A 27,967-nucleotide genomic window follows, 5' to 3' on the forward strand; every position below is an offset into this window, starting at 1 on the left:
TTTTTTCTTTTTGCGATATATATATATATAGTGCTCTAGATATTTGTCAAATAATTCGTATCTAAGCACAGAGGTATTATTCCATCAATCAATCCTTCCATTAATTCTCTCGAGGCAATTATTTGGCTGCCTGTGTCATCTTTGACATTGCTTGCACGTACCATGAAAATATTTACACTGTTTAGATTAATAATTAATGATTACGATATTTCAGTAATAGTGTTCAGTAGTGAAGCATACACGAGATCAATATTTAAGGGGGCTAATCGGCGTAGACAATGAACTGTTGATTGTCCACATCTGCAACTTCAACTTGGACAAACTGAGGCTGCTGAAGTTGAATTTGTTGTACTTGTCTCCCAATCGCGTTCCTTGACCTGAAATCATTCGATAAGGTAACATTTCGTTAGATAATACAGTTTCTTTATTCTACATTGAATTGTGTTTCATATATGTGTAGATTCTTTTAAATCGCGGGAAAAACACGAGTCTTTAGTTTGAATTTTTATCAATTCTAAAAAGCTAATTAATATCAACGCGCATTTGGAATAATTGTCGTCTAATTTTTCTGACAAATAGATCCTTGAGAAAATAATTTCTCGAAACAACAATTCTAAAGCGTTCTCGTGTCAAATTTGATTTAACAGGGCGCGGACTTACTTAGCTTTCGCGTGAGTCAGTATATGCGACTTGAGGTTCGTCGATTGCGCGAACTTTTTGCTACATCCGTCGAAGGGGCAGACGTACGGCCGGTCGCCGGTATGAATTCTCACGTGAGTGCGTAGATTGAAGTCGAGACTGAACCTCTTCCCGCAACCCTCGAACGTACACTGAAACGGCTTCTCGCCCGTGTGCACCAGTTGATGCCGCTTGAGTTTGGAACTTTCGACAAACGCCTTGCCGCACTCTGCGCACACGTGCACCCGAGGTCCGTGTGTGTGCAAATGTTTGCGCATCGCGCTGTTGTCCCGGAACATCTTCGTGCATCCCTTGTGCGGACAGGCGATGGTACGTTCCACGCCGTCCATCACCGGTGGTTTGCGCACCTTCAGCTTGTGACCGGGTCGCGCGAATTCGGCCAGCTGCTTCGGATCCGAGAGATCCAACCCCGGCATCCCGTCGGACACCGAGCTGTTCGAGTTGAACTTGGCGTTGCTTTTGCCCGTCATGTACTCCGTGTAGTCCGGATCCGGTTCTGGATTCGAACCTTCATCTGGAACATTCAGATCAGGCGCTAATAGAACGCTACCTTTAACAAAAACAAATAATTCGAAATGAAAAGTTGTAGGAATTTTTATTTCTGTTACTGTCGATTCTTTCTTTAATTATATATTTCGATAATTAATTATAATATAGATAAATTTCGTAGGAGAAAATGTTTCTTTGTGATGATGATGAATTTTTAGAAATGACAAACTTGTCCAATTCGAAAGTTATATTTTAATATCATCTTTTATATATTGAAATTAAAAAAAAGTACATATAATAGAGAATATAGGATAGAAAGGATCGCCGAGTATAACGGGACATCCGCTACATTATCACGTCTTTAATAACATGCAGATTTTTTCAAAACTTTTTTTCTCCAAAAAACATACGATTTATTTCTTTGTAATTATACAAAACAGGGAGTAAATTAACCAAAATATTAATCATTTCAGTTGAAACTCTACCAACGTCATCAACGTGCCTCAAGTTTTAGCGCGCCCGGTATATAAGCTCGCGGATGCAGCATCTCTCTCTGGTGACGTCAGAAGTCGGAGCGTTGCTCTCTTCAACTTCTTCCGCACCAGTGAAGGCTTCGAACTGTCAAAATTTACGGCACATTTTTTTCCCAATGAAACGCAGCTTCGTCTCTCTCCATTTCTCTTCCAAAACCGAGAAATTGGAACGGCATTGACGACGTCGACGTCGACGTCGACGACGATCATCGGACGCGTCCGGGACGGCTCCGCCGCCATTGCTCGGCGGCGGGCAGCTCGTCGCCGTAAAAGAGGCCATTTTCAAAATATGGCTGCCCCCGTGGCGAGCATAATGGCGTTCGGAGGATCAAAACAAACAACGCCGATCTGTCAAGCCGGTCGGACGCGCGGGACGACGCGCCCGGCTCGCCGATTTTCCGAGCGAGGATCGCCCTCGCAGCGAGCGCGACGCAGTATCGATCTGTGCGTCGTACCGGAAGTGCGTATGGCCCGCCCGTACGAGCTACAACGGGACGAGAGAAGCGCGAGGAAGAGAGAGAAAGAGAGCCGAGCGCGTTCGCCTCCTCTTTATGGCACGAGAACGGCAGGATAGGAACTAGGGAGAGAGGAGAGCGACAGAGGGATGCCGAAGAGGGGAGAGTTGCCACCAGGATACTCACCGTCGTCCGTCCCGGACGCCCACATCGTTACCGAGAACTCGCCCTCGAGCGTTTTGATCTGCACCTGCTTCTGCTCCCACTTCCTAGCCTTCGTCTCCGTAGCCATGTCGCCGAAGATCGCGTGTTCGGACGCGCGGAATCGCGTACCACCGCTCTTTCGCGCCTTCTTCGTGGCCTTACGCGACGGCCCAGGGCTCGACTCGACATAAATGTCGTTCTCCGGCACGGGGATCTGGTCGTACACGCTGAGCGGATCCGCGCCGACAATCTCCTCCTGTGTCTGCAGTATGATTTCCTCGCGGCCCGGCTCCGGCAGCGGCTGTAGCGCTATCATAGGCTGCCCGTCCTCGTCCTCGATCGTCGTCTCCACGGTCTCGCACGGTATCTCCACCGGTATCGTCTCTATCTCGACCTCCTGGATATCCGGTTGAATCTCCACTTCGGTTATTATGTCCGAGGACGCCATATTAATCTCCGGCGGCGACGCCATATTACCGTACCAAAATGGCTGGCCCGTGGCTGACACAGGGCGACTCGGGCGTCTCGAGGTCACGTGACCCGGGTCACGTGACGCCGTCCCAAGCCAATCGGCCGCGTCCATAGACGTAGCGACGTCTAGATCGTCCGTAAAGTTGGCGGCGACGCGACGAAAGAGATGGCGATATTTACCGAATTCTCTCTCTCTTTTTCTCTCTTCTTCTCTCTTCTTCACTCTTCTTCACTCTTCTTCACTCTTCTTCGCGAAACAGCTGATCGTAATTGTTATATATTGCTCTTTGCTTTTCTTCTTTTTTTATCAGATAAGAAAAGGACAGTATAAACTTGATCTTTTTTCTCTCGAGCGAATATTTATGGAGCTATCATGGGAATCTATATATTCTATTTTATCTATGAACGCAATGACGCCATCTTGAGAATGCGAGATGCTCGAATCTGTCATTCGTGAGCTTTTTTTTTCTTTAATTTATTCGAGATGTTTGTATGAGCGCAATTTAGGAATCATATTACGATTGATAATACATGATACTCGTGTGATTAATCGGCGTCCGATTGAAGAAAGATAAGGGAAAGTGACTTAAAGAACTCGTGCGAGGAACATAGGTTAGGAGACGTCGATACGAGATGGATTTGTCCAAAGTACCCAACGAAAAGAAATTACACCTTTGTAAATGCTATTTTCGTGGTATGTATTGAATGTTAATATTACATGTATCGTAACATTTGATTTAAAAAAATACAAGTTTAGGATTAACTAAGTAAGGATTAATTTAAATCTCTATTAAACTTAATATTTCTTTCTTTCTTTCTTTTTCTCCAAATATTAAATGTATACTTAATTAAAATATAAAGAATAATATATAGCGCAACTAAAAAAAACCAAGTGTCTATCGTTCTTACAATATTTTCTTTGTTACAGCTGGTTTTGCACTGCTGCCATTTCTGTGGGCTGTGAATGCAATTTGGTTCTCAAAGGAGGCTTTTGTTGCACCGCCTTACGAGGAACAGAAACAAATTAAGAAATGTTGGTCAATTTTAAATGTACTCTGTATGAGCATACTTAAAATTCTCCTCTCATAATGACGTGCGCATCTGTTTCTTTCAGATGTAATTTTCTCCGCTATAGGAGCAACTATTTGGACAGCTGCTTTATTAGCTTGGATAATTACCTTTCAAACTCAAAGAGCTGTGTGGGGTGATTTTGCCGATGCTATCAGCTACATAATTCCTACTGGTATTCCTTGACTCTTTGATACTTTGTTGGTATGCAATAATTTATTACAAAAATATATTAAATAATCTTTGTATATTAATCTTATGCAATATAATTATAAATTCGCGTAACAATTTCATATTTTATGTATAGTAAAGAGAAAACATTTTTTATAGCATATATGAGACTATTAAGAAATATCGATTTCAAAAAACCTCAACTTTAATAACCTAATAACGCTGTTAGCCTTTTAAAATAATTCGCATTTACATGTGTTGCAATAGCACAGTTACAACAAAATACTGTAAAAAATATATATACTATTTATTTTTTGTACATTAAAATGTCTCGTATATTTCATTTTTGGACTCGCTTGGGAATGCTGTATAACATTTTTCTAAACTTTTGAGAGAATACGAGTACGCAGATCCAAAAACGCGTCCAGTCGCATACTTCCATGTTTATATATAATAATTTGCAAGTTTTGTTTCCAAGTCTAAATTTGTCTAACTCTTCGTCTTTGCATATACAATCTTACTTCTTGATAAACTAATTTGGACAAAAGCTGAAACACAATAAAATACAATAGGTAGTACACGATAAAATAAAGTTATCTATGTAATAAAAATCTCGGTTTTCATGCAAGAGTAAATATACTCACCAATAGAGCAATTAAGTCCGCACACATAAGCATGTAAAATACATTATTCCACTTGGCCCATCGAGACACTATACCCGCCAATAGCGGACCGATCGCAGCACCAATACTGCCAGTTCCGTCGATGATTGCAGTCACTGTAGCTAACGCCTTTGAATTTTCTCCTAAATTAGGATGAGTTCCTAGTTCGGCCGACACAGCAGTCGTTATCAGAGCATAAGGACCGTTTACTAATGCTCCTGCTATTAGTAATAATACTATGTTGAGGCCTAAGTTGACGTTCCCAACATAATTATATAAAAATAACTGAAAATGGAAAATGTATTTAAAAAATTAGTCTTAAGTTTGCAATTATATTCTGTACTATAATGTTCAATGAAATCAGAGCACGTCAAAGTTTAATGATAGTATTTATTAAAACTTTAGAAAGTTAGGTAAATAAATTATCAGCGAGCAATCATTGATTAATCTTTTGATTTACATTTTAGCTTATATTATAGCATACATTGCTATAGTATAAGTAAATATTTTGTGATTTTTAAAAGTCTGAATGTGACACAAGATTGAGCTTTAATTTCACAGAATTTTTGGCGATATTTTCGCTATCATTTCACTTTGCCATTGCTTGCAAGTAAAATCTATTTACCGCAGGACACGCGAGTCCAAGCATCGCGGTGCATGTCACGGCACTCATGCCACTGAGATCTGAGATAACACCAGCTGCTATGGCGCCTACTATACCGCCGACGTCGAAAAGAATCGACAAAATCGCGCTCGTAGTTGCCCCATATCTAGCTGTAAAAAATCAAAGGAATTATAAGACAAAATTGCACCGCTATCGAAGAATAATATTTTTGTGAATGTCAACATACTTGAACCTTGAATGTACAATGGTAACCAGTAGAGGAATGTATAGCTAACGAGCTTCGCGAAAAACAAGGATAAGGAATATTCGATAACACCCGGGATCTTCACGGCTCCTATGAATCCGATTGCATTGTTACGAGGTACGCTATGCATACGTCGATGTCCTGATAGCATCGGGCTAGTCTCTGATCGTTCATTCTTTCAAAAACATATACAAATTATATATATTATTTATACATAATAGTCTATATACATACAACCTATGTACATATTTTAGAGAAGAAAAAGTATGCAATTTTTGATAAATTTAATGTTAATATATAATTATTATATTTTTGCACGACTTGAGAGTTGCAAATAAATATATGCATAATATAATACATGCATTATTTACACATTGTATTCTTTTGTTGAAATAATGTTTGCGAGAATATAGTATCAGCTACAAAAGAGTGGCATGCACTTACATTGGTAACGAGTTGTTCACGGTAGACACAGCGATAGATGACACGCTAGGTAGTAGTAGTACACAGTAGATGATTATTTATTATGGTAGTGCAAACTATAATTCTACTAAAAAGAATTAAACTTCAACATTTATCTTGGCGCTTGCCATTACTGAAAAACTAGAAGATTTAGAGAAAGAAGCATAATTCCAGAAACGTTCAAGATGAAAAAAACATGCTTATAATTTATACAAACATGCTATTACTCGTGTTAATTAACGACTGTGTTACACTACAGTTCTACAATTTCTATACTAAAATTAAAAGACAACAGTTGTACGCGTGCTAGTATTTATTGAACAAGAGGACAACGATATATTATCAACAGCGACTTACGTCCTCGCCGATACTATGAGAATCGGAACCTACATCGGCTTGATCATCGTCCGAACTGTTCGTCACGTCGATCTTCCGATATTCGAGAGAAGCGGGCGAGCTGTATCCTATGTCGACAGGATTCGGCACTAGAAACAGGAAGAGGAGGAATCCTATCGCTCCCATTATCATTCCAGGCACTATGAAACTCAGACTCCAATCGGACTCGACGTATGCAGCTGCGATTAAACTGCCTAATATATTCCCTAAAGATGTATGAGAGTTCCACACTCCGAAGATCAAACCGCGCTTGCCTTTTCCGAACCAGTTTCCCACAACTGTTACCACACCGGGCCATCCAGAAGTTTGAAAAATTCCGCCTAACGCCTGTAATCACATATAAAAAGAAAAGAGAAGAAATCACATGAAAATGTAGGCGTCGATGTTTCATTAATCTGATATTTACCTGCACGAAAATAAAATACCATAGATTATGGATATTGTATGGTTTAGCGATTCCGAATAGGTAACACGATATGCCTGACGCGAGCATACCGAAGGAAAGGAAGTATCGCAGATTTGCTCTCTCCGCTATAAACCCGCTGCACAAAAACAAGATCATTACATAAAAGTGTTTTAGCGTTATGACAAATGAGTAAGCTCACATCAAAGTGTCCACCTGACAAACATTGCTGCCGCGTACGCGAACAGGAACGCCGAGTCCAACATGCCGAGTAATGCTCGCGCATCCTCAGTATCTGTAAAAATAAAAAAATAATTTTTAGATGTTACGTAAGAATATGACAAATGGATATTGAGAAATTATTTTCAAATTTTAAATATTATATCGTAACATAATTATTATATTAATATAATTATTATATTGATTATAATATTTATTTCATAATGTTTACATTTATCTGTTCTTACCAAATGGGGCATAGTCGCACCAAGTGTCACGGTTGCTGTCGTTCACTGGAATATCCGGAGGTGGTTGCAAGCTGCTACAATTGAGAATCAGGACACTCTTCACTACAGATATGGGCTTCCGAGTCATGTGGTAACAAGTGTACGCTAAATAAGTAAGCGCCAGTACTCCTCCTTGATGCCATGCCATCCGATTGACACAACGATGCTTGCAGCAGCTGTTGCACATATATTTGAAGGCTTGGAGACCCCATGGTAAGTCTCTCGTCGGTCCATTCATGTTTAATATTTTCTTCGATGACTCTGGATGCTCAATCACTTCTCGTCATGTGCGTTCACAATATTAATAATCAATTTAAAATCTCTGATCATTAAACTAAATCTTGTACTGTATTTGTTGGTTGCAATGGATGCATAAATATGTACTTTACATAATATTAGCATTTAGGAAATATTTCTATATCTCTTGAACACGTACGTAGAATATACAATTGAGATCAAATAAATAATTCAAAAAATCGCGATTGTATTCTATCTAAATCGACGGACAGGTACCTGAAGACCCCTTTGGCAAAACAATCTCGGATAATAAATTACGCGTCATAACTGAATATTAAATAAGTAATTTGTCGACGTTATATCACGACGTCTCGCATAATACTAATCGGCTCTCCTCGCGAGTGACAGAGTGGCAATTGTAGACTGATAGGTGACGACGATAAATTGATAAATAAACGCAGCTGTGAATCATAACCTAGAACAAAGGAATGAAAGACTCAAAGTTCAAGAGCGAAAGAAGTAAGTCTTTAGTAATGTATCACTTATTCGTATAGGAGAGATTACGAGACCCAGACAGATAAATGCAATGTCCCGTTCTTGTTTGATTTTTTTTCTCGTCTCTTCAATGGAATGTTTACACTACAAACGGGATAAAGTGACAAGTGATGTCAGCAACGCCTACACGAGCTCTCGCATATGCAAAGTCGATTATAACATCGATACTGTGAGAGTAATTGCAACCTGCAACTTGCAAACACGTGTTAATTATTACGTAGATCTCGGATGATTTTAGATTTTATTATTGCTTAGATAAATACGATTGATTACACACGTTATGTAAGTGGGTTTATCTCGTGGTCGGTTTTAGGTTATCTGTTATAATAAAAATAAGCTTTTTTTTTTTGAATTAAACTTTAATATAATTAAAATCCTATATACACATGCATGAATATATTCAATATCAAATTATGTAATTATATAGCATATTTAATTAGTATATTTATAGTAAAATGACAAAATATATTTATATTGCTTTAATCTATGTTTGCAGAATAGCAGGAAGGAAATTTTAATTTGGCCAACAGATGCCTTTGTAGAATGCCATGAACGACCTCAAGGTGTATCCTTACTTTACAAATAATTTTTTTGCAGTAGCAAAACTTGCTACTCTATTTGTGCCATCTTCAGCTTAAGAATCCTTAGCGATAAACAGAGATCTCTCTGTACCTTTTCCAAGCGCTAGAGAAGCAGAGATTGCGTATCAAGTGCTTCGAGTTGACGACGAACCGCCAAGAAGCGGAGTCACAAAGAAACTTGTATTAAATAATAACATTCTGGAAGTGTAAGTTTTTGCAGAATAATTCCCTTGTATGTCGCTGTACTAACGTGTGCCATTTCCTTTGCAGGTCATTCAGTGGAAAGGAAGCACGCAAGGTACGTGTAGGACTTGGGGCCTTCTTCGATAGTCTACTACTAGTCACGGAAACCATTCAACAATTTGGTCCACCTGAACCGACGTACAATCACTATCAAGATTAATACATGTATGATATATTTTTTTTATTAATTATAACTTTGAGCTAATGTTGCGCAAAACATATAGGCATTATGGATCGTACTCCTGCGCCTTACGGTCCCAGAGCAGTCTATGGATACGCCATGTATATAGGCGCGAATATGGTTTTCCTATTGTACGCGATATGGGCGATAGTGCCGGACGAAGTGTTGCACGATTATTTCGGTCTGACATACTGGCCGTCAAAGTATTGGGCGGTCGCGATTCCCATGTGGGCCCTGACCGCCCTCGCTATATTCGCGTTCCTCATTTATCCGGCTATCAATATGTCGATTACTCCGGAAATCAATGATATATGCACCATCACGGATAAATACGCCATGCAGAGAACCGAGATTCCAGGCGAAATACCAGCTGTCTCTGATATACCGATTACAGAAGTTTGCAGGAAATTATACTTGAGAAAACAATAACTCGTGATTACGTGTGGGTACAATTAATTTTTTTATTAAGGGATATATATAATTTATTAGAAATAATATTTCAAAAATCTATATATCAATGTGTATTATTTTTAACAAGCTATTACAATGCTATTAAAGTAAAATCATGTATGCAAATATATGGCAGATATTTTACTTATATTGTTTTGCGCATTTATTACTAATTAATGTACATAGTAATTAATGTACGCCCATTAGGATGGAAGATTCATTAATATTTCTCTTTTTTTCAATCAGAGATTATACATATATTCTTACATATTATAGCATACATTACTATACTATAGATAATCCATTACATAATTCGATAACGAGCCGAGTTAGTATGAACTGAGTAGAATGTTATGAACTGAGTAATAAGAGTATCAATATTTCTGTTCGTTAATCTAGAATGCGAAAGTTCATTTTTGAGGAAAACCCATGTGAGAAAAGTAACGCTGATAGACATGAGAGTGAAGATGATCCTTCTACAGTGTACAGTCCTCATATTGAAAATCCTTTCCGTCACTCTGTGGACCTGCGACAATCCATAAAAGATAAAATTAGTAGAAACGAGATATTTTACAGCTTCGAAATTGTTTCTGTGAAGAAACCTAAAACATTTTATCAAAGGTTTGTACAGCAAAAAGAATTGAAGTCACATAATTAATAATATAATAATTGGAAAAATTATAATACAAAGCAAATATTTTTTAATATGATACTTTAAATATAGAGGCATTTTGATATTTTTTTTATTGAAATTATACAATTAAGATAAATAATGACGTTAACTTATATATCATGGATCATTTTCTTTTTGACATATATTGTAGAGAATGTAAATTAAATAATATAAATAGAAAAATGATATAAGTAAGTTTGAAAGTTATAATATATCAATTAGCAATACATTCTTTACTTTAATTAATATATGAAAGTATATAGAAAAATAATCCATGATGTGTAAATTAATGTTAATATTTATCTATAATTGGTCTTAGATTTTTTTTAATAAAGAATATTGAATTTTATTTATCTGTAAAGTAAAACAAAACAGAAAAAAATATAATGCATATTTTAAAAAAATGTAATTAGGCTTCTTCTGGACATGGATAAGTATTTGCCTCTTTTTTATGCGTTAACCTGGCATAACGAAGAAGCTTCTGGCAATGATAGCTATTTGCCTTTGGATTTGGTAGAAAACTTTCCATCTAATACTCTTCTGCATCTAGCAGCTAAAGGTCTAAAGCGTGACGAAGTTGTTCGCATCTTAAGAAAAGCTCTTGCCTTTGGAATAATTAATATATTTGCGCTACACGGAGGTAATTTTCATCATTAACTCTTTAAATCCTTTTGTCGAACGTTTAATCAACCAAAATTTAGATTTAAAATTTGCAATAAAATTATTCTCTCCTCTCTTACTTTAAAATATATTCTTATTTTTTTTAGATTCTAAATTATGTCTGTAATTTTTACGATACATTCTGGTAGATATTTTGTTTGTTGAAATTTAATGTCATCGTAATCTCTTAAGTAATTTGTGATAAAATATATCTTTGAAGCTTAATTTTGATCAATCTCCTAAGTGTTACATGTAAAATATACATTCGTTTACGAATTGAATTGCAGATTCATTATTCGAAGACAGTGACTTCAAGTATGCAGCGGATTTGGTTGCTTTCATAAGGGAAGAATTTGGAGATACATTTTGCATATGTGTAGCGGGTTATCCACAGATGCATCCGAAATCATTGTCAAAGGAACTCGATTTGTATTACTTAAAAACGAAAGTAATAATCGATATCTATTTGCAATAGCGAATTATATTTTGCAATCTTAATTTTACAATACATCTATTTCTTTGACTAAAAGCGATTACAAATTTTTAGGTAGAGGCGGGCGCAGATTTTATTATAACGCAAATATGCTTCGAATCTCAAGTGTTTATAGAATTCGTGAAAGATTGTCGAAAGATCGGAATTCAGGTTCCAATCCTTCCCGGTATTTTCGCGCCAATGAATTACAACTATTTAGAAAAGATGACAGATATTTGCAAGCTCGACGTCCCGATTGAAATTAAAGATAATTTGGCGCGAATAAAGGATGATGATCAAGCAGTGAGGAAATTTGTAATTGATTTAACTGTGCAAATAATTACGAACGTAATTAAAAGTGGAACTACATGTGGTTTTCATCTATTTACGTTGAACAGGTAAAAAAAAAAAATATTAATAACGCTCAAGCGATATTAAATAAAAAAATTATCTCTCATATGTATATCATATATTATTGCATTATATATTTGTAGCTTATCGTTAGTGGCGGAAATATGCAAACGCGTTGAATTTCCCAAACCGGGAAGTGCATAACAAATAATCCGCCGATACGCAATCTATATTCTAAAAAAATTAATCAAATTAGAAAGATGATTATATTCAAATAAATTTTTGTAATTACATAAAATAAAAGCGATATAATTGCATGCTATTTCGTACAACTCTATTACAATTTCTTAAGCTACTTCTCATAAATTGTGTGCATATTATATAATATTAATAATTTGTGTATAATATTAATATAATAATATAATTTTTAATTTTTAAAGGGGTCGCGAATTGGAACGGGGCGCCGCGCGTCTACAGACGCGCGCAGACGGCGCATGCGCGTGCCACCGCGCGTAGCGGTGAAAGCGGCGCGATCTGAAGTCAGCTGGAGTCGGAGTAGGGACGCCGTCGCGCGAACCGGTCGATTAGTCAAACGGTCGAGCCGAGTCGGTCAGTACGGAGAAGAGATCCCGCGCGCAGGATTAACCCACCGCAGTACAGAATGGCGCTTTTTCGCTTCACCCCGAGACGCTGCCTCGAGCTTCAGGTGAGTCTATGGTTTCTTTCTTAACGCGCACGAGGGATTTCGTGCCATCGGCGTACGCAAGTGTACCTTTCGAATTATCAGTCATTTACTTCTCGACACGTTTCTCCTTCGAAATTCGAAATCCACGATGGGGGATCGAGAATATCCGCCGCCTGTGACTTGCGGGGCGGATTCTCTTTCGTTCGGTCGCGCGAAGAAAAGCCGGATTCCTGGCCGGATGGCTGGCTGCGGTTTCCTATCGACCGATGCGACGAAAAACCCTCTCGTCCGCGTGAGATCGAGGGAGCGGGGGGCCTCTGCGAATTTTCGATAGACAGACGCTCGAATGGCCACGATTGATCTCACCGCGAAACAGGATCTTCTTGCCTGTCACAAAATGAGATGGAATTTGGAAAAATAATATGGTGTGTGGGATGATTTTATATGTACACGTGTCTTTGTGACGCGTGGGCGTGTATGAGTGCCTTAAATCGAATGTTGTAAATAGGGTTTTTGTTATTATTCTTCTTTCTAAAAACAAGGTTTTTTCAAAGAAGAACAGATGTAATTTAAAAATATGTGTTGTTTAGATTTTCGATATCGCACATATTTTCAAGAAGCTTAAACATATGAAACTTTCACTTTTATATATATGTATTATAGATCTTGTGGTAGTGTTATTACGAACAGGATGTTCTCATGACGGAAACGCGTTTTTTTAATAGAATCGAATCTCAGTTCAAGTATATATATTGCGTTTAAATCTTATATAATATGTATACGGCACATTATGTGAACGTGTATTTTTATACATGCGATTTGATAATATTTGGCAAGAATATCTGATTTTCAGATATATTTTTTATTATATTTCAAGGACCTTGAAAAAATTTTATCTAATTATTATCAGCTTTATATATACACGTTGTCACAGAAAACCGAATGTCACGTTCTTTATGACACATATATACAAATTTTCTTTAAGTACGGTATTATAAAAAAAAAGATCGAAATCGATCGAAAAACCGCGAGGTTACAATCGAGGTCGAATCTTTCTGGGAGAAGGCTGTAGTATAGAGAATTACATAAGGGTATCTCGAGTTTTCGTATCTTTAAGCATTAAAGTCGATCGATTCGCGTCTCCATGAAGTTCCAACAATGCATTCGACGGCGCATCGCATGCATTTCGCGAAATCGATCCAAGACTGTCTCGCAAAATAAAGTCTATTTTCGCCAAGAGGACAGCTCCGAATTATTCATATACTCGTCACTCATCGATGACGTTACTCATCTTCACCGAATAACAGACTGACGTCAGACACATTTTTTCTCCTAATTAACTGCACGTGGAACTTCACACGACGTTTGACACAAAGTTGAATTGCGCATTTCCCTCTCGTTTCAGGGAAGTTTTTTTTAAATTTTTGCGCTTGATAGGTTCTCCACCTGTGATACGAGTAAAATTATTGCCACGCGCGATGATTGCGCAATACGTGTCGACGCATGTTTGATTGAAACGCGTCGCGTGACTTTGCGATACCGATTTATACAAGGTGACCGAGAAACATATGCGTCCATTCAGAAATTAAATTTTTGAATAATTTTACTCCCTAAGTCTCTTTCTTTCTAGCTAAATATCTCGTCTTCAGTCAGAGTTTTTAAACGTACATTACGTTGTTGTTGGCGAAATGTTATTGGAAATCTAGTTTATTAATATATTTGAAAAATCTGAAAAATCTTTGACATTTAGAGAATACAGCCTGCGAGAATTCGCGTCACTGCATCTTTGAGCATGTCACGACGCGTTCTAGAACAAAAGACGCTCTGCGATAATTGGTAGCGCCATCAGCTCAAGTGATATATATTCTAAATGAATTAGGATCAATATTTCAATTTAAAGTGCGGACGTCACTTTTTAATATAATTATATAACATCGTGAATTAAATAATTAAATAATAAGCTCGTCGAGAGATATCTTAATAATTTTCCACGATCCGTTTAATAAAGTTTTGCGATATGCGTGAGTAGTATAGAAAATGTATAATTTTTTCTATTGTAGGAAACCCAATTTTCGTCTATCTTGCGCATAGGCCTGTTTCTACCAACGTCGGTTAATTTTAACCTACGGTTAAACTATATCTTTGTCTTTTTTCAGCTACGTTTTTAAAAAGAGACAAAGATAGTTTAACCGGAGGTTTTAAAGTTAACCGATGTTGGTAGAAATGGGCCATAATGAAATAATATCAGATGTTATACAACGCGTGCGTAATATACACGTGGCATTTATAAGCGTGCATTTGAGAGGATCCCTTTCGTCTCGCGGAGCGTGTTCTCCATTAAATGATTTTTTTAGACGTTGGCTAATTTTAGCGGTAATTTACGAGGCCGAAAATCCGCCCATCCTCCATCGATCACGTGGTATATCATCTGGCCAAGTTGTTCGATCATGCTTCCTTGAAAAAGTTTGTCGAATCGATTAAAAAGTCTCTGTATTTAACAATGCATGGGTTTATATAATCAATCAAAATATTTCGCAAAGCTTATAAAACGTCCTAAAAAATGAGAACTTGAATTTAACGAGATGACGACTCTTCTCAATTTTTTTTTTTTTAACGATAAATCGATAACGAGACTGTGTTATCATGTTGCAGCTGTCCTAATACTTATTGTTAAATATTCGAATGTGATTAATTAGAAATTAATTAAGAAGCTCATCATAGTTGTGAATTTATTATGTCACGATTCTTGGCAGGTTCGAAGAGTTTCTTTGCCGATCGATTATGTATATACATCTTACCTGTTACCTAATGCCGACGATATGCCATGTCCTAACAAACTATTTCAGGGACGATTCTTTCATTTCAAGCTTGCATACACACGCGCGTCGTTTATTATTAGATTTTTCTCTTCTCTTGACTTGACTCTCTGAATGTCAACACGTTTCATTGCCAATCGTGTATTTCGTAAGGCAGCCTTTTTTCTTAAAATCGTTATTTTATTCGCGATGAGTTGTATCGAAAAGACTATCTCTAAATGCAATACAATTTCCACAGTAATTTCAACGCTGAATTTTTTATGAGACGTGATGAAAATATTTTCGAAAAATTTAGAAATTAGATATTTTTCAATCCATTTATTAAATTTTGTTGGAAATATGTATATATTTATTTGTGTGTTTTCCCTTTTCGAGACTCCGCGGGATTCTATCGAATTGAATATGCAGCAGAATTCGAAACTGACACGATTTCGATGATGCTATTTTAAATGTCCTTAGTTATGTCACAGTTTTAAAATTAAAAGCATGTACCTCTATCGTAAGCAAATCGCAGTCGATTCATCCTCATTTCAAATTGAAGATGCATTAGAGATGTATTGAAAGAGAAAACATATCTCAATTAATAAAAATCTATTAATTAAAAATTATTAATCGCTTAATAGATTGATTAAGATATCGCAATTGCAATCTTATGCCCATAGTTTTCTAGCTTTTCTCTCTGCAAGCTTTTCTCTTTCTTCTCTTAAACATATAATTTTTTTTATGATGCAAATATTAATCTGAAGATAACGTAAAAGTATTATCTTATGCTAATTATTATAGAGACGTTAAATATTGACGCATATGTTTCCAGATAGCAACTGTAATATAACCGTAATATAATGCTCTTAAGATACAACTTTTGCATATGAAAATCACTTATAAGCTCTGGCCAATTTTACCTGGTTACGTGTTATTTTGCTGCAAAACATGTTTAAAATGATTAAAGTGCGTTTTAACGATGTCTCGTCGCTTTTTATTTATTTGCATCATCGATTCAAATTCAAATTCTTTCAATTATTATTTTTATGTATTATAATTTTATAAATATATTTTCTCGAAACATTATATTCAGTTTTAAAATAAAATTCTTTACATTATTCAAATCTTTCTATATAGAAAATATAACTTTATTTGAAGCATATATAGAATATATTTTTATTTTAATTATATTTGATAAGTAAATTAATCACTAAAATTACACAAAATTTTATTCTTAATTACATATTTTAACTTAGAATAGTTTTTTTTATGTACAGTATTACATATATTCCTCTTTTAAAAATAAAATATATAATAATTTAAAAACTTTATAATTATACGCATACGTTAAAAAATTATGATTTTTAATCTCAATTTTATCAGCAGTATTTTATTATAATTTTCGGATGATAATTTATAAAAATATTATTAAGATCGAAATACGAAAGATTCTCGAATTTTATATATTTATATATATCCGCGTTTTATATGTATACACATATATAGAGAACTCACATCTTAATTAGAGTTTATAAAGAGTGACAGCCTGGACACCCTCGTCGTTGCTCGTTTTAGCGCCATTTGATTACTATATGGCGCGAGATCAATTAGATAATCGTGAGCCACACGGGTATGTTCTTACTGGCAATGCCCTTCAGAGCAGGTCGGTTACGCAATTGGTGATAATGAGAGCATTCATATGACTCGCTGACAATTAATCGAATACCAGTTGTAAATTGATTAAACAGTTGATGCACTAAAAATTATCACACTCTCTTCATAAAATTAATAACTCGAATTTAATTATCTTGTCGAGTTTGTTAATGATATGTATATATATATATAGGTTCAACCATATTATAATATTAATTCATATAAATTTATTTAACTAATGTAATTAATATTAATTTATATAAAACGTTGTATTTGCTGATTGAATTATGGGTGAGTTTGTGACTTATTCGAAGGACTTTTATTATGTCGTGCGGCCTAGAATGCGAGCTTAAGAATTCAGGAAAGGCCATTCTTAGTGAATGCAATAGAAAGGCCACGAATCCAAGACAGAATAGGTTCTCAGAATATTCTACGTACAATGTGGCAATATTTTTTTTTCCACGGTACGAGAACCGGTATTTATATTCACGATCATCTAAGATAGAATTGTAGTGACGATCACAATTATATTTTCTTATTTTTAGAGACAATTTTATAATAGTATATATGTACAAAAAAGTACATTAGAGAATTCTTTTCTCTTTTATTCATATTTCGTTCTTTATTTTTTATTTTTTAATAATTGAAGATAGGATTACTTTTTTTTAGAATGTAAACGAGAAAGCTTTCGTATTACGCGGATTTATATAATCAAATTGACGAGGAAATGATACGGAGCCTGAATAAGGTCTATGACCTTAGTCGCTAAACCGGTTAGAATTATAATTCCGATTCTTCTACCGTCCCCCATTTTTTTTGTATACGAGTGTGCAATATAAAAGATTAAGTAAAATCTATGATTCAATGAAGATTTTATACGCGCGAGAGTTGAATAGAGATACTAATATAATTTTGTTAAAAATTTATTATAATATTTTATGTTAATTATAATCTAATGAATCTTTAATACTTCCAGATTTTTATTTTTTTTCAAGTGTAAATGAGAATATACTATTAGAGAATTTGTTTTAGAATTATCTCTTTTAGATAACCCATAGATTAGATATATTTAGATAATTCTTTCTCATAGAGATAACTCATATTTTATACTGCACACATATTTATTTTGATTTTACTTATTTTATATTACATCTTGGACTACTTTTTTTACTGCGATCGAAATTATACATATTTGATAACTATCAGTAACATCCGATTAATGCGTGATAATTTAGGTAGTGTGTAACATGTTGTAATTTCGTCAATGAGTTCAAAAGAGCGACTTAATGCTGTAATAAAAAGATTGATAGGAAAAAAACGGAGCAATCGTGTTAATCGAGCAAACAGACCAGATAGCTTTTTCATAAAAAATGCTGTATCTACAGCGATGATCAGTCAGTCCCGAAATAGCGCGATATGTCCTCGCGAAAATATCGCGATATTGATTTTTCCGCGGATGTATATACGGAAATAAGCTCGCGCTGTTCGGATTTCTTCCGGTATCATAATTGAATCTCTCGCTTTTATAGTGATCATTCATTGATCGTCGATGTAGTAAAACTGATCTGAACCATAAACCCGCGAATCGCGAAATTGTTGTGACGCCTATGTTCTCAAAGTCCATTGATAAGCAACAATGAGATACAGTTTTCACATAAATACTGCGATAATAATAAGATACAAAATGTGAAAGGCTCTTTTCAATTACAACGTAATTGGAATATTCATAATTTATGAATTATTTACGAGATAGGCGGATTAGATAATTAAATGAAACACATTTTCAGACTGCAATTATCCGTTAATTATGGCAAATCAATATTGTATATAATAATAAAATTTAAATAACTTACAATAATTTTATGAAAAGTAGAAGAGGTATTAAAATTATCTCTTATTTATCGTTGTTGAACTTGATATTAATATAAGAGGAAAACAATTATCTAATAGGTAATTATCTAAGAGAAAAAGCGAGTAGCTGATTTTGCTCTTGTGAGAAGTGTGTGTTAGGAGGCCGCAGAATATTCAGTGTAAATGCGTGAATATTCCTCTTATCATAGCGAGCGGTATCTCGATCCCGTTGACAATTGGACTTTTACGATCGAAGGTGCGGTTTTACCCGCACGAAGAGATGACATAATCGCGGGCGTGATTATACCTATTTCTATGCAAAAACAAGTAGTAGCCTATAAAATAAAGTAAAATATACGCTACTTGTACTAGTCAAATGTGGGACGATAAAATCCTCGAGAATGTCGTGATGAGAAATCTATCCCGCATCGTGGATCGTTTCCTCATCCCGACATGGCATTTCCATTCATATAATTAATTAATATGATCATTGGCTATATATTCTATGACTAATGCAGATATCATGTCTATTGACGTAAACGAAAAGTGAGAGAAGATTTTCATCTATCTCCGTCATATTTAGGTAGCATCTATCTCTAGGAATATTTATTACATTTCGTTGTTTATGATATTCTATACGAAATCTATTGAGACAAAATACATATCGATTTTTTTACTTGGCAAAAACTTTATTATTATTTTTTTCGAGATTCGATCGAACGATTTGACTATCATAGAATTCGAAAGTATTTATTTATTTAAATTTTCATCGAACAATCGATATATGCTGAGAAAAAGAAATATCTTTTTCCACGTGTCAACGCGATTGTATATATATTTTACATACATAGAGCGTTTATGTGTATATGTTCTTATCATTCGGCTTTCCGGACGATGATCGAGGTGAAGGTCTATTTATTATAAAATATATAATTACAATTTAATCTATCGAGAAGCGCAAAGTGGAATTTTAATATGGATTTTTATTATTAATTCAATATTCGATATTATTTTAAAAAGTATATCATCTAATTTAAAATATTATTTTAAGAACAGGGAGGATTATGTAATAAATTATATTTTCTTATATATATCACATGTATTTATGTACCAATATAACGAAAAACTTTGTAGTAAATTATGGAAATGATTTAGAAATTAAAAAATATAGGCTGCATTAAATAAGATTTAAAAAATATAGATTTCATTACAAAAATTATTTATTATTAAGAAAGTTCTAAAGTCTTTCTTCATAAATATTAAGAAAATCTTTCTATTTATGTGATTTATATAATTATGTCATATATGGAAGACTATAAATCTCATAAATATAGAACACACACAGCGAACTTTGTCTTCTTGCTAGACTAAATAGACTAAACTTTGTTATGATTTGCTAAGAAGATCTAGACTAGATGCACTAAAAACTTTATTGGCTCTTACTATATTTGTGAGTCTTTTGTTTTAAGAGATTTTTCGTTAATTTCACGTTATATGTCACGTCAACTTCTACAGAAAAACGTATTAAGTAATAATGAGATATATAATCTCTCTATTTATTTGGTTTGCTACTGCTATTAGTCGCTAAAATATTAATATATTAAACATAATATATTAATAATTATATTAATATATTAATATATTATTTAACATATTAATAATTATATTAATATATTATTTATATATATTCATAATCCTTGTAAACTTATATAATTTGTTTTTCGACACATACAGTATCACTGAAGCCTTGTGACATTCCGATACGCTTAAGTTGACTCGCATATACACTCGTACGTGTTTTGCGACGACCTCCCATACGATAATATCGACGCGTTTGCAATTTAACCTGATATAATCTTGCGTTGCATATCGCAAGTGATGCCGCTCGCATTTCGCACAATGCATTATTCGCATAACTCGATTTAACGAATAACAGCGAATTAAGCGCGAAGCTTTCACATCTTGCATCTTGTCAGTAATTAGTAATTCAATAACAAATTATCACCGTGATTTTCTGAAAATAAAAAAGAAAGAACAAATTAAGAGAGGGAGATACTGAAGATATACTCTAAAAAATAAAATACAAATTTTAATTGTGCTCTGACATGTAATTAATAATAATTTATTATAAATAGAACTCGATGAATAATAGGCTTTTTTTTTACAAATATAAGATTGACGTGCATTGTTTTTTTTTGTAGATATCCTTTATATTTAAGTATCGCGAGTACATTGTCGTTTCTAAAGTGATTAGAATTGCCACCAGGTTTAATGGGTTAACTGCATATAGTAAAAGGTTAAACGCATTTGCTGTAGACAGCAATAGATTGACCCTCGAAATCAGGCATCTTCCGATCATTATTCAATCGATCTGCAGCTCCCGCTATCGAAGCTTTCATGAAATCGAATCTTGATAAACATTGTTATTTTTTTCGATTCAAAAACAGGAAATTGCATTGATGATATTTTTAATACCCACTCGAATATTTTATCATCGCAAATTAAAAATTGAGATAATTGCGCGATTGACAAAATGACAGGTTTTATCACGGACGAAAGTTCATTATCATTAACTAGCTTACACATTATTATTATTGTTATTATTTATTAAAAATTATATCACTTCTTTTTTTTGGAATTTGCATAGAGAGGTGTTGTATATTTTTATTTGTATATTTTTGAAATTAATGTATTTAAGAGTGGAATTTCCGATATTTTTCGGAAATCCTGCATCTTATCAAATTCACATAACGTGTCCAAATTCTATCGGTACCCGATTTGCACAAGTGCTCTTTATTTTTAGCCGTGCCATTGGCTTCTTTCCCGGATCTCTGTTCTATCCAATGACAATGTTTTCTCGTTCAGCTGATCGCGATGCGAAAATATTGTCGATATAGTTTTCAGCGTACATTTCTTAATTTTTTAAAATATTCAATTATTATTATAACTGTATAGAAACTGTAATCGAAAAAAAATTATTAAACTATTTACAATTTTTTGCACGCTTTCTCACGAGGCTTCGTTTAAATTTTTCTTAAACATCGATCGAGAATTTATTTCCTTATCTTTTCCAATGGATAGATTAGGAGGATGTTTCCGTCAAAAGGACACGAGTCGTACTTTGTATAACAAATTGAACGGATCGGATTGAAGTGCAGGCCTCGTAGATTTTATGTAATCGCCTTTTTGCGTAAAAATAACATGCGCTATCATACAGATGATAAGAGCTACGACGAGACATGAGCTTTGAACCGAGCCACTCGAATTTAAAGGTGCACCGTGGCTTAATAGCGACATAATGCGAGACACTTCGTTTCCTTTCGATCAATCTAATTATAAAAATATCTTTTAGAGAAGGAAGAAAAAGAAAAATTAAAAAAAAATCTATACGACATATAATATTTTTTACATACTAATTTACATATCATTTGAAAATCTGAAATCGAAATAGCCTATAAATGCAATCTCACATTATGCAGTTTTGTTTTGTCTTGAGTTTATTGTGTGCTTCGCATAATTTTGCATTCGTAAAAATTATTTGTTTCATTATGACCTATATTTAAAAAAACAAATTACTTTGTCGTAGCATCTTTTTTATCTTATTACATATTTGCTCATTATAGCTATATTGAATAATTATTTTAAACTATATATTGAAAAAGATTCTCTCAATAATGGACATTATTGAGAGAAAATAAATTTAAGAAGTTAGTGGATTTTTTTTTCTAAAGAAGAATGCGCTTTAGTGACTTTTTAAAGGCTTTCAATCTAGTAATGTAATTTTAAAGACGGAAAATTCGATGACACACGGTAACTTAGTCATTCTGAGAAGTCACTTAATGATAAAAGAAAAACAATTATTAATAAAGTCATAGGAAAAATTGTCTAAAGACGTCAAAAGTAAATTAATAAAAATATAAAGTTAATATTACGGAATTATTTTCTTCCTAATAACTATGTTTTTTTTTATAATGTGTATGAAAAATGATTATTGTATATCTTATATATTAAACATTTATAAAGAGCTGGAAATGCTATTACTATAAAAAGTTTAACAGGAAAATTTATCCCTTCTGATAATTAAAATCATTAAGAAAGATAATAATTTTACCGACAATTAAAATTATTATTTAATCGAAATATTTAAAGAAAATTTGCTTTTTGGATCCAAAATTCTTGTCAGTGAGGTCTCATTATTTCGAGACTCGCTCATCGTGACATTCGCTTCGTGACTTCGCTTCATACTTCACCTTGGCTTAATTACTTGCTAAGTAAGTGTCGTTCTGTGTACACACAAGTATTCAGGTTGACTTTTATCGCGCGCGCGTCAAAGAAATTCTTTTCGCACGAATAAGTATCCTGATTTCAATGCATTCGACGTGACGCAAATGAATGGGGAGACTTTAAACGAATACGTCACTTCGTTTTGTTTGCAAAAAAAAAAAAAAAAAGGAAAAGATAAAATTATACGTCGAATCTTTGTATCCGTTCCGGTATACGCGTGTCTATATGTTGCGATTATGTAATAACAAGTCGGTCTTCAGCTTTTCTCTCGCCTAAGTTTGAATATTCATATATCGCTGAGTTCATCATCGCTTATATACTATTTCTCGCAATTATCATTTTTATCGCTTTTTATCGCTATTCATTTATTATTATTGACAGATTAATATTATACAATATTTATATTAATAATAAAATAATAATAACTGTTTTATTAATTTTATATTATATTATATTTATATATATATATATATATATATATTACACTATCATTCCTATTATTTGACACACTGACTGAGAGATTCGCGATGTAATACTTGTGTAAAATGTTCCAAATTTGCGTGTTTGACTTCGAGATGCTTAAACTCACGTATCTCTATTTCCAAATTGGACTCTATATCTTATTAAAGATGATTTACTTAGCAATTTCGAGTTACTTGCTGTCCTCTGCGAAAAGTGACATAAAGAATTGAAGGGGGGGGGGAATAATTAATCTATGTCGATGGCGTTTCCGCGAGCCACTGATAATGACCTCGAACACGAGATCCGCGACCTCGCTCTTATCTTAAATTTTCATGAGTTTAAAGTTCGATTGAGACATTAAAGTTCGATGGTGCGTGTCGAGATGAGAAACAATTTTTTTTGCATCATTATCAAGAACGTCGATCAGACATTTAATGAAAAAAACGCATCTACCGTATAATTTCCGACTAATCGTGGCATAATCGCGGTCTCTCTAATTTTTCGATTAAATTGATTGATAATACTAATTTTAAAGATTAATTTAAAGATTTTTTTACAATAATTTACAACTTTTCATTTTTTGACGTTAAATTATCATTTTTAGAATAAATAAATAACTCATCCTTATCCAAATAATTATATTTAAAAACTGATTCTTATTGATATATTGTCAAACATAATGTTATATAATTATGTGACGTCAATTTCATAAATTACATGGCTGTCGCATAGAAAAATAGTTTTTAGGAATCGTTTCCTGTCGTTGCTTAATATGAAATTGCTATTTATCAATGCAAAAGCCCGATGAACACTTGTGTGTGCAGTTGATTGTTGTTAACTTTTTGGGTTAAGGTTTTGTCTTGTTTACGTAATCCACGTTCTGTCGTGATGATTTTTTACACAACGCGTACATTATGTATGAAAGATATCCATCAAATCAAAACATGGAGTCAGAGAGGTTTGTGTGATCCGGGAAATAATTTGAAAAGATAAAACTGGAAAAAAATATATTTTATATGTCCATTTATAGGATATTAAACTTATTATAGATGAGAACGTATTATAATAATTATAATTTAACTTATAGAATTTTTAAAGTTAGAACTTTCCACGTTCTTGTTTAATAATGTTGATGCACAACTAATTCTCTTTTGTATTTATTCATGAGACCTTTAATACGTTTTGTTATTCTTAACAATTTGATTTTTATCATGACATCTCTCTTTCTATTTTTCAGAAAATAACGTCGACGGTCTTCTTGCGACAGCTGACCGATGCATCCACGGATCTCAAGAGGATTCTTACAGATAAGATTCCGCAGGAGCAGGAACGCGTCAAAGCCTTCCGTAAGAATCATGGAACCACCAAAGTCGGAGAAGTTACCGTCGACATGGTATGCATCTTATTACTAACGAATAACTTTGTTTTTATTTACGAGCGTGAAAAGTAGCATTACGTAAAAAATAGAATAGCTTAATTTTACTTTAAAATTCAATTCAAATTTTATTTTATTTTTGCTAAATCTCTTTGTATCTTTTTTTATCTCTCTTCTCTTCTTCTCGAAGTGAGAGATATAATTTATATAAAATTCTTCTCTTCTCCTTTATAATCTCATTTTATTATATATATATATATATATATATATATATATATATAATGGTTAAAATTAGATACATTACAGTGTATAAATAGGATATTGATAATTAATTGCAATAATCGTGAATTCTCTCATCGGGTGACAAATGGGAGAGGAAAGATTTCACATGATTCCACGACGAGCTATTTTTTTAATCTCTCGATAAGGACCATGAAATGATCGCGGGATCGCGTGCTAACTGATAACTGTATCACGCATTGACAATTCTCCCATTCGCACATGCAGATTATTCTTGATTAGTCTGCGACGTCGATAAGTAATACGTATTTTTTAGCAGATTATCGATTAAAATTCAACGAGGGGGGATTAATCGTCATCAAACGGATCGCGAGCTCTCATGTGACGATCTTACTCATCGCACGTGAAGACCTCATTAATCGCTCTATACATTTATTTATCTCTGTGACCTTTTCTTGATCAATTAAAAGCATCTCGAAATATCGAAAAAGGTCACGGCGATAAGTAAATCCCAGACAAATCCGGCTATTAGACAAAGAATGTCGTTAATGTTAATTACTGGGGAAAATTTTTTAATACAACGTTTTCGAGAAATTCGTATTCGATCTTTTGTAATTTATTAAGAGGCATATTTTAATCAGAAGCTGAAGAAAATCCAGAGAAGATTAAAAGAAAGTTTGATCGAACATTTATACGCGATATTAATTTTATTTCTATTATTAATATATATTAATTTTCGATTGCAGATGTACGGCGGTATGCGAGGCATCAAAGGTCTCGTGTGGGAGCCATCGGTGCTCGATCCCGAGGAGGGCATCCGTTTCCGCGGCAAGTCGATCCCCGAGTGTCAAAAACTCCTACCAAAGGCGGCCGGTGGCGCGGAACCGCTTCCGGAGGGTCTCTTCTGGTTGCTGATCACCGGCGACGTGCCCACGGAAGCGCAAGTGAAGGCCATCTCGCAGGAATGGGCGTCCAGGAGCTCGTTACCCGAACACGTAGTCAAGGCCCTTAACAACTTCCCCAAAAGCCTGCACCCGATGACGCAGTTCTCTGCGGCGATCACGCTGCTCAACAACGAGAGCGAGTTCGTCAAGGCGTACAATAAGGGCGTGCACAAGAGCAAGTATTGGGAGACCGTGTACGAGGACTCGATGAACCTGATTGCCAAGTTGCCGGTGGTGGCGGCTACCATTTATCGTAACATCTACAAGGGCGGCAAGGGTCTAGGTTCGGTCGACGCCGGCAAGGATTGGTCCTGGAACTTCGCCAACATGCTCGGCTACGATAATTCACAGTTCATCGAGCTGATGCGTCTCTATCTGACGATCCATTCGGATCACGAGGGTGGTAACGTGTCCGCGCACACTACTCACTTGGTAGGATCGGCCCTGTCGGATCCGTTCCTGTCCTTCGCTGCCGGTATGAATGGTCTGGCCGGACCATTGCACGGACTGGCCAATCAGGAGGTGCTGGTGTGGTTGGAGAAGCTGCGCTCTCAGGTCGGCGACAGTCCGAGCGACGACAAGCTCAAAGAGTTCATCTGGAATACGTTGAAGAGCGGCCAGGTCGTGCCCGGTTACGGACACGCCGTTCTCAGGAAAACCGATCCGAGATACACGTGCCAGAGAGAGTTTGCACTTAAACATTTGCCGGACGACCCGTTATTCAAGGTAACATGTGAAAAATGTGAAAAAAATAACAATTGATTTTATTATAGTCATACTTTATTTTAAGAATTAAGAGTATTAATATTGAAAATTGAAATTGAGAAAATTAAATTAAATCTCTCTTGAAACATTTCTTTTTGATGTTGCAGTTTTATTTGTTTTTATTCATAGCACATTGTAACATATTTTGTTATAAAATTAATAAAATTAATTTTTAATTGGAAATTAAATTTGAATAATAGTTTAACTGGGCTTATAGTTTAGATTATTAGATTTCAATATTGATGTTATTTTCTCTTTTGCAGTTGGTCGCGCAGGTATACAAAGTGGTGCCACCGGTCTTGTTGGAGACCGGCAAGGTGAAGAACCCGTGGCCGAACGTGGACGCTCATTCGGGCGTACTGCTGCAATACTACGGTATGAAGGAGATGAATTACTACACGGTCCTGTTCGGCGTGTCGCGCGCGTTGGGCGTGCTCGCCTCCCTCGTGTGGGACCGCGCTCTAGGATTGCCCATCGAGAGGCCTAAGTCCCTCAGCACCGATCTCCTTATGAAATCCGTCAAGGCTTAAGAACACCCGTCTGTCACTTAATCGACGATTAGTTATCGGCGTCACTTTATCAGTCAATCTCGTCGTCCCGATCTCGTTCAAGCGACGCCGGAAACTTTGCGAAAAGGTACCATTTTGATACCGACCTCGACAGAATCACCTCAACGATCCTGCGCCTTATCAAGCGAACGAGTGTACGAATTGCAAAGAGTGAAAGAGTGAGAGAATGAAAGAGAGAAAAAGAGAGTGCGAAAGAGACAAGGCTAGGTATTAAACACGACAAATAATTACGTCATAATAATGTATTATCTAAATGTAGAATTAAGAGCAAATACATCAATATTCCGCGTTGGAAACGAAGCGGAATTCGCATTAACTTTCTTTCTTCCGTTGTCGATACTTTTGAATATAAGTAATTACAAAGACATGTATTAATTATGATAAATAATAATATAATAATTACTAGGGCCCGGATGTTCGGGCGATTTCTCCGGTCGCGCGCGGAGCACCACTGCGTGCAGGAGACCCGACGCCCGTCGACCGCATCCGAATTGACAGTCGTCGGGCGTCGTGTCTCCTCAAGAAATGTTGCTATCTCACACAGTTGCTC

At 35.1% G+C, this 27,967-nt stretch overlaps 5 protein-coding genes across 18 annotated transcripts; 3 read left to right on the forward strand and 2 right to left on the reverse strand.

Moving 5' to 3' along the window:
• Positions 1-243: 243 nt before the first annotated feature.
• On the reverse strand, positions 244-2,974 carry LOC145945869 (transcription factor YY2). Of its 2 annotated transcripts, none has more exons than XM_083055090.1 (3): positions 2,363-2,974; positions 661-1,249; positions 244-377 (listed from the first exon to the last, which is right to left on the reverse strand). In XM_083055090.1, exons 1-3 carry the CDS (start codon positions 2,961-2,963, stop codon positions 263-265), a joined length of 1,305 nt encoding a protein of 434 aa, XP_082911216.1. In that variant the 5' UTR covers positions 2,964-2,974; the 3' UTR covers positions 244-262. The 2 variants fall into 2 exon arrangements, with proteins under 2 accessions (XP_082911216.1, XP_082911217.1); XM_083055091.1 differs by having other exon boundaries at positions 661-1,213; positions 2,363-2,959.
• Positions 2,975-2,998: 24 nt separating this feature from the next.
• Positions 2,999-5,038, forward strand: Pen-2 (presenilin enhancer, gamma-secretase subunit). 3 transcript variants are annotated; one of them, XM_083055113.1, is made up of 4 exons: positions 2,999-3,545; positions 3,780-3,884; positions 3,966-4,123; positions 4,905-5,038. In XM_083055113.1, the coding sequence occupies exons 1-3, from the start codon at positions 3,485-3,487 to the stop codon at positions 4,103-4,105; spliced, it is 306 nt and encodes a 101-aa protein (XP_082911239.1). In that variant the 5' UTR covers positions 2,999-3,484; the 3' UTR covers positions 4,106-4,123; positions 4,905-5,038. The 3 variants fall into 3 exon arrangements, with proteins under 3 accessions (XP_082911239.1, XP_082911238.1, XP_082911237.1); XM_083055112.1 differs by lacking the exon at positions 4,905-5,038 and adding an exon at positions 4,250-4,718; XM_083055111.1 differs by lacking the exon at positions 4,905-5,038 and having other exon boundaries at positions 3,966-4,718.
• Positions 4,374-7,926, reverse strand: Mfs16 (major facilitator superfamily transporter 16). Of its 4 annotated transcripts, none has more exons than XM_083055080.1 (9): positions 7,350-7,926; positions 7,099-7,177; positions 6,886-7,021; positions 6,474-6,806; positions 6,066-6,110; positions 5,604-5,796; positions 5,378-5,526; positions 4,735-5,037; positions 4,374-4,638 (listed from the first exon to the last, which is right to left on the reverse strand). In XM_083055080.1, exons 1-9 carry the CDS (start codon positions 7,624-7,626, stop codon positions 4,570-4,572), a joined length of 1,584 nt encoding a protein of 527 aa, XP_082911206.1. In that variant the 5' UTR covers positions 7,627-7,926; the 3' UTR covers positions 4,374-4,569. The 4 variants fall into 4 exon arrangements, with proteins under 4 accessions (XP_082911206.1, XP_082911205.1, XP_082911208.1 ...); XM_083055079.1 differs by having other exon boundaries at positions 6,441-6,806; XM_083055082.1 differs by lacking the exon at positions 6,066-6,110.
• Positions 7,927-8,030: 104 nt separating this feature from the next.
• LOC145945871 (EKC/KEOPS complex subunit LAGE3-like) lies at positions 8,031-12,497 on the forward strand. 8 transcript variants are annotated; one of them, XM_083055097.1, is made up of 6 exons: positions 9,032-9,169; positions 10,035-10,256; positions 10,722-10,948; positions 11,256-11,416; positions 11,516-11,838; positions 12,232-12,497. In XM_083055097.1, exons 2-6 carry the CDS (start codon positions 10,036-10,038, stop codon positions 12,305-12,307), a joined length of 1,008 nt encoding a protein of 335 aa, XP_082911223.1. In that variant the 5' UTR covers positions 9,032-9,169; position 10,035; the 3' UTR covers positions 12,308-12,497. The 8 variants fall into 8 exon arrangements, with proteins under 8 accessions (XP_082911227.1, XP_082911229.1, XP_082911226.1 ...); XM_083055099.1 differs by lacking the exon at positions 12,232-12,497 and adding an exon at positions 11,935-12,091; XM_083055098.1 differs by lacking the exon at positions 9,032-9,169 and adding an exon at positions 9,488-9,627.
• On the forward strand, positions 12,363-27,954 carry Kdn (citrate synthase). Its single transcript, XM_083055089.1, has 4 exons — positions 12,363-12,497; positions 24,762-24,917; positions 25,886-26,809; positions 27,112-27,954. The coding sequence occupies exons 1-4, from the start codon at positions 12,453-12,455 to the stop codon at positions 27,376-27,378; spliced, it is 1,392 nt and encodes a 463-aa protein (XP_082911215.1). The 5' UTR covers positions 12,363-12,452; the 3' UTR covers positions 27,379-27,954.
• The last annotated feature ends 13 nt before the right edge of the window (positions 27,955-27,967 follow it).

The sequence above is a fragment of the Prenolepis imparis genome, unplaced genomic scaffold (assembly GCF_030444845.1).
Source record: "Prenolepis imparis isolate NDT839.2.m4 unplaced genomic scaffold, iyPreImpa1.0 SCAF_15, whole genome shotgun sequence".
Classification (NCBI taxonomy): domain Eukaryota; kingdom Metazoa; phylum Arthropoda; class Insecta; order Hymenoptera; family Formicidae; genus Prenolepis; species Prenolepis imparis.

What these genes read in the sequence shown, in the direction of transcription:
- LOC145945869 (XM_083055090.1), bottom strand. Translation starts at nt 2,963, where the DNA reads ATGGACGCGGCCGATTGGCTTGGGACGGCGTCACGTGACCCGGGTCAC. An exon ending in GGCGTCCGGGACGGACGACG is followed by an intron (nt 1,250 to 2,362) that starts GTGAGTATCCTG and finishes TTTTTGTTAAAG; the next exon opens with GTAGCGTTCTATTAGCGCCT. An exon ending in CTGACTCACGCGAAAGCTAA is followed by an intron (nt 378 to 660) that starts GTAAGTCCGCGC and finishes GAATGATTTCAG; the next exon opens with GTCAAGGAACGCGATTGGGA.
- Pen-2 (XM_083055113.1), top strand. Translation starts at nt 3,485, where the DNA reads ATGGATTTGTCCAAAGTACCCAACGAAAAGAAATTACACCTTTGTAAA. An exon ending in TTGTAAATGCTATTTTCGTG is followed by an intron (nt 3,546 to 3,779) that starts GTATGTATTGAA and finishes TCTTTGTTACAG; the next exon opens with CTGGTTTTGCACTGCTGCCA. An exon ending in ACAGAAACAAATTAAGAAAT is followed by an intron (nt 3,885 to 3,965) that starts GTTGGTCAATTT and finishes TGTTTCTTTCAG; the next exon opens with ATGTAATTTTCTCCGCTATA.
- Mfs16 (XM_083055079.1), bottom strand. Translation starts at nt 7,626, where the DNA reads ATGAATGGACCGACGAGAGACTTACCATGGGGTCTCCAAGCCTTCAAA. An exon ending in GCGGCAGCAATGTTTGTCAG is followed by an intron (nt 7,022 to 7,098) that starts GTGGACACTTTG and finishes GTTTTTGTGCAG; the next exon opens with CGGGTTTATAGCGGAGAGAG. An exon ending in GTGAACAACTCGTTACCAAT is followed by an intron (nt 5,797 to 6,065) that starts GTAAGTGCATGC and finishes TGTTTTTGAAAG; the next exon opens with AATGAACGATCAGAGACTAG.
- LOC145945871 (XM_083055097.1), top strand. Translation starts at nt 10,036, where the DNA reads ATGCGAAAGTTCATTTTTGAGGAAAACCCATGTGAGAAAAGTAACGCT. An exon ending in CCTAAAACATTTTATCAAAG is followed by an intron (nt 10,257 to 10,721) that starts GTTTGTACAGCA and finishes AAATGTAATTAG; the next exon opens with GCTTCTTCTGGACATGGATA. An exon ending in TGTATTACTTAAAAACGAAA is followed by an intron (nt 11,417 to 11,515) that starts GTAATAATCGAT and finishes ACAAATTTTTAG; the next exon opens with GTAGAGGCGGGCGCAGATTT.
- Kdn (XM_083055089.1), top strand. Translation starts at nt 12,453, where the DNA reads ATGGCGCTTTTTCGCTTCACCCCGAGACGCTGCCTCGAGCTTCAG. An exon ending in GAGAAGTTACCGTCGACATG is followed by an intron (nt 24,918 to 25,885) that starts GTATGCATCTTA and finishes TTTCGATTGCAG; the next exon opens with ATGTACGGCGGTATGCGAGG. An exon ending in CGGACGACCCGTTATTCAAG is followed by an intron (nt 26,810 to 27,111) that starts GTAACATGTGAA and finishes TCTCTTTTGCAG; the next exon opens with TTGGTCGCGCAGGTATACAA.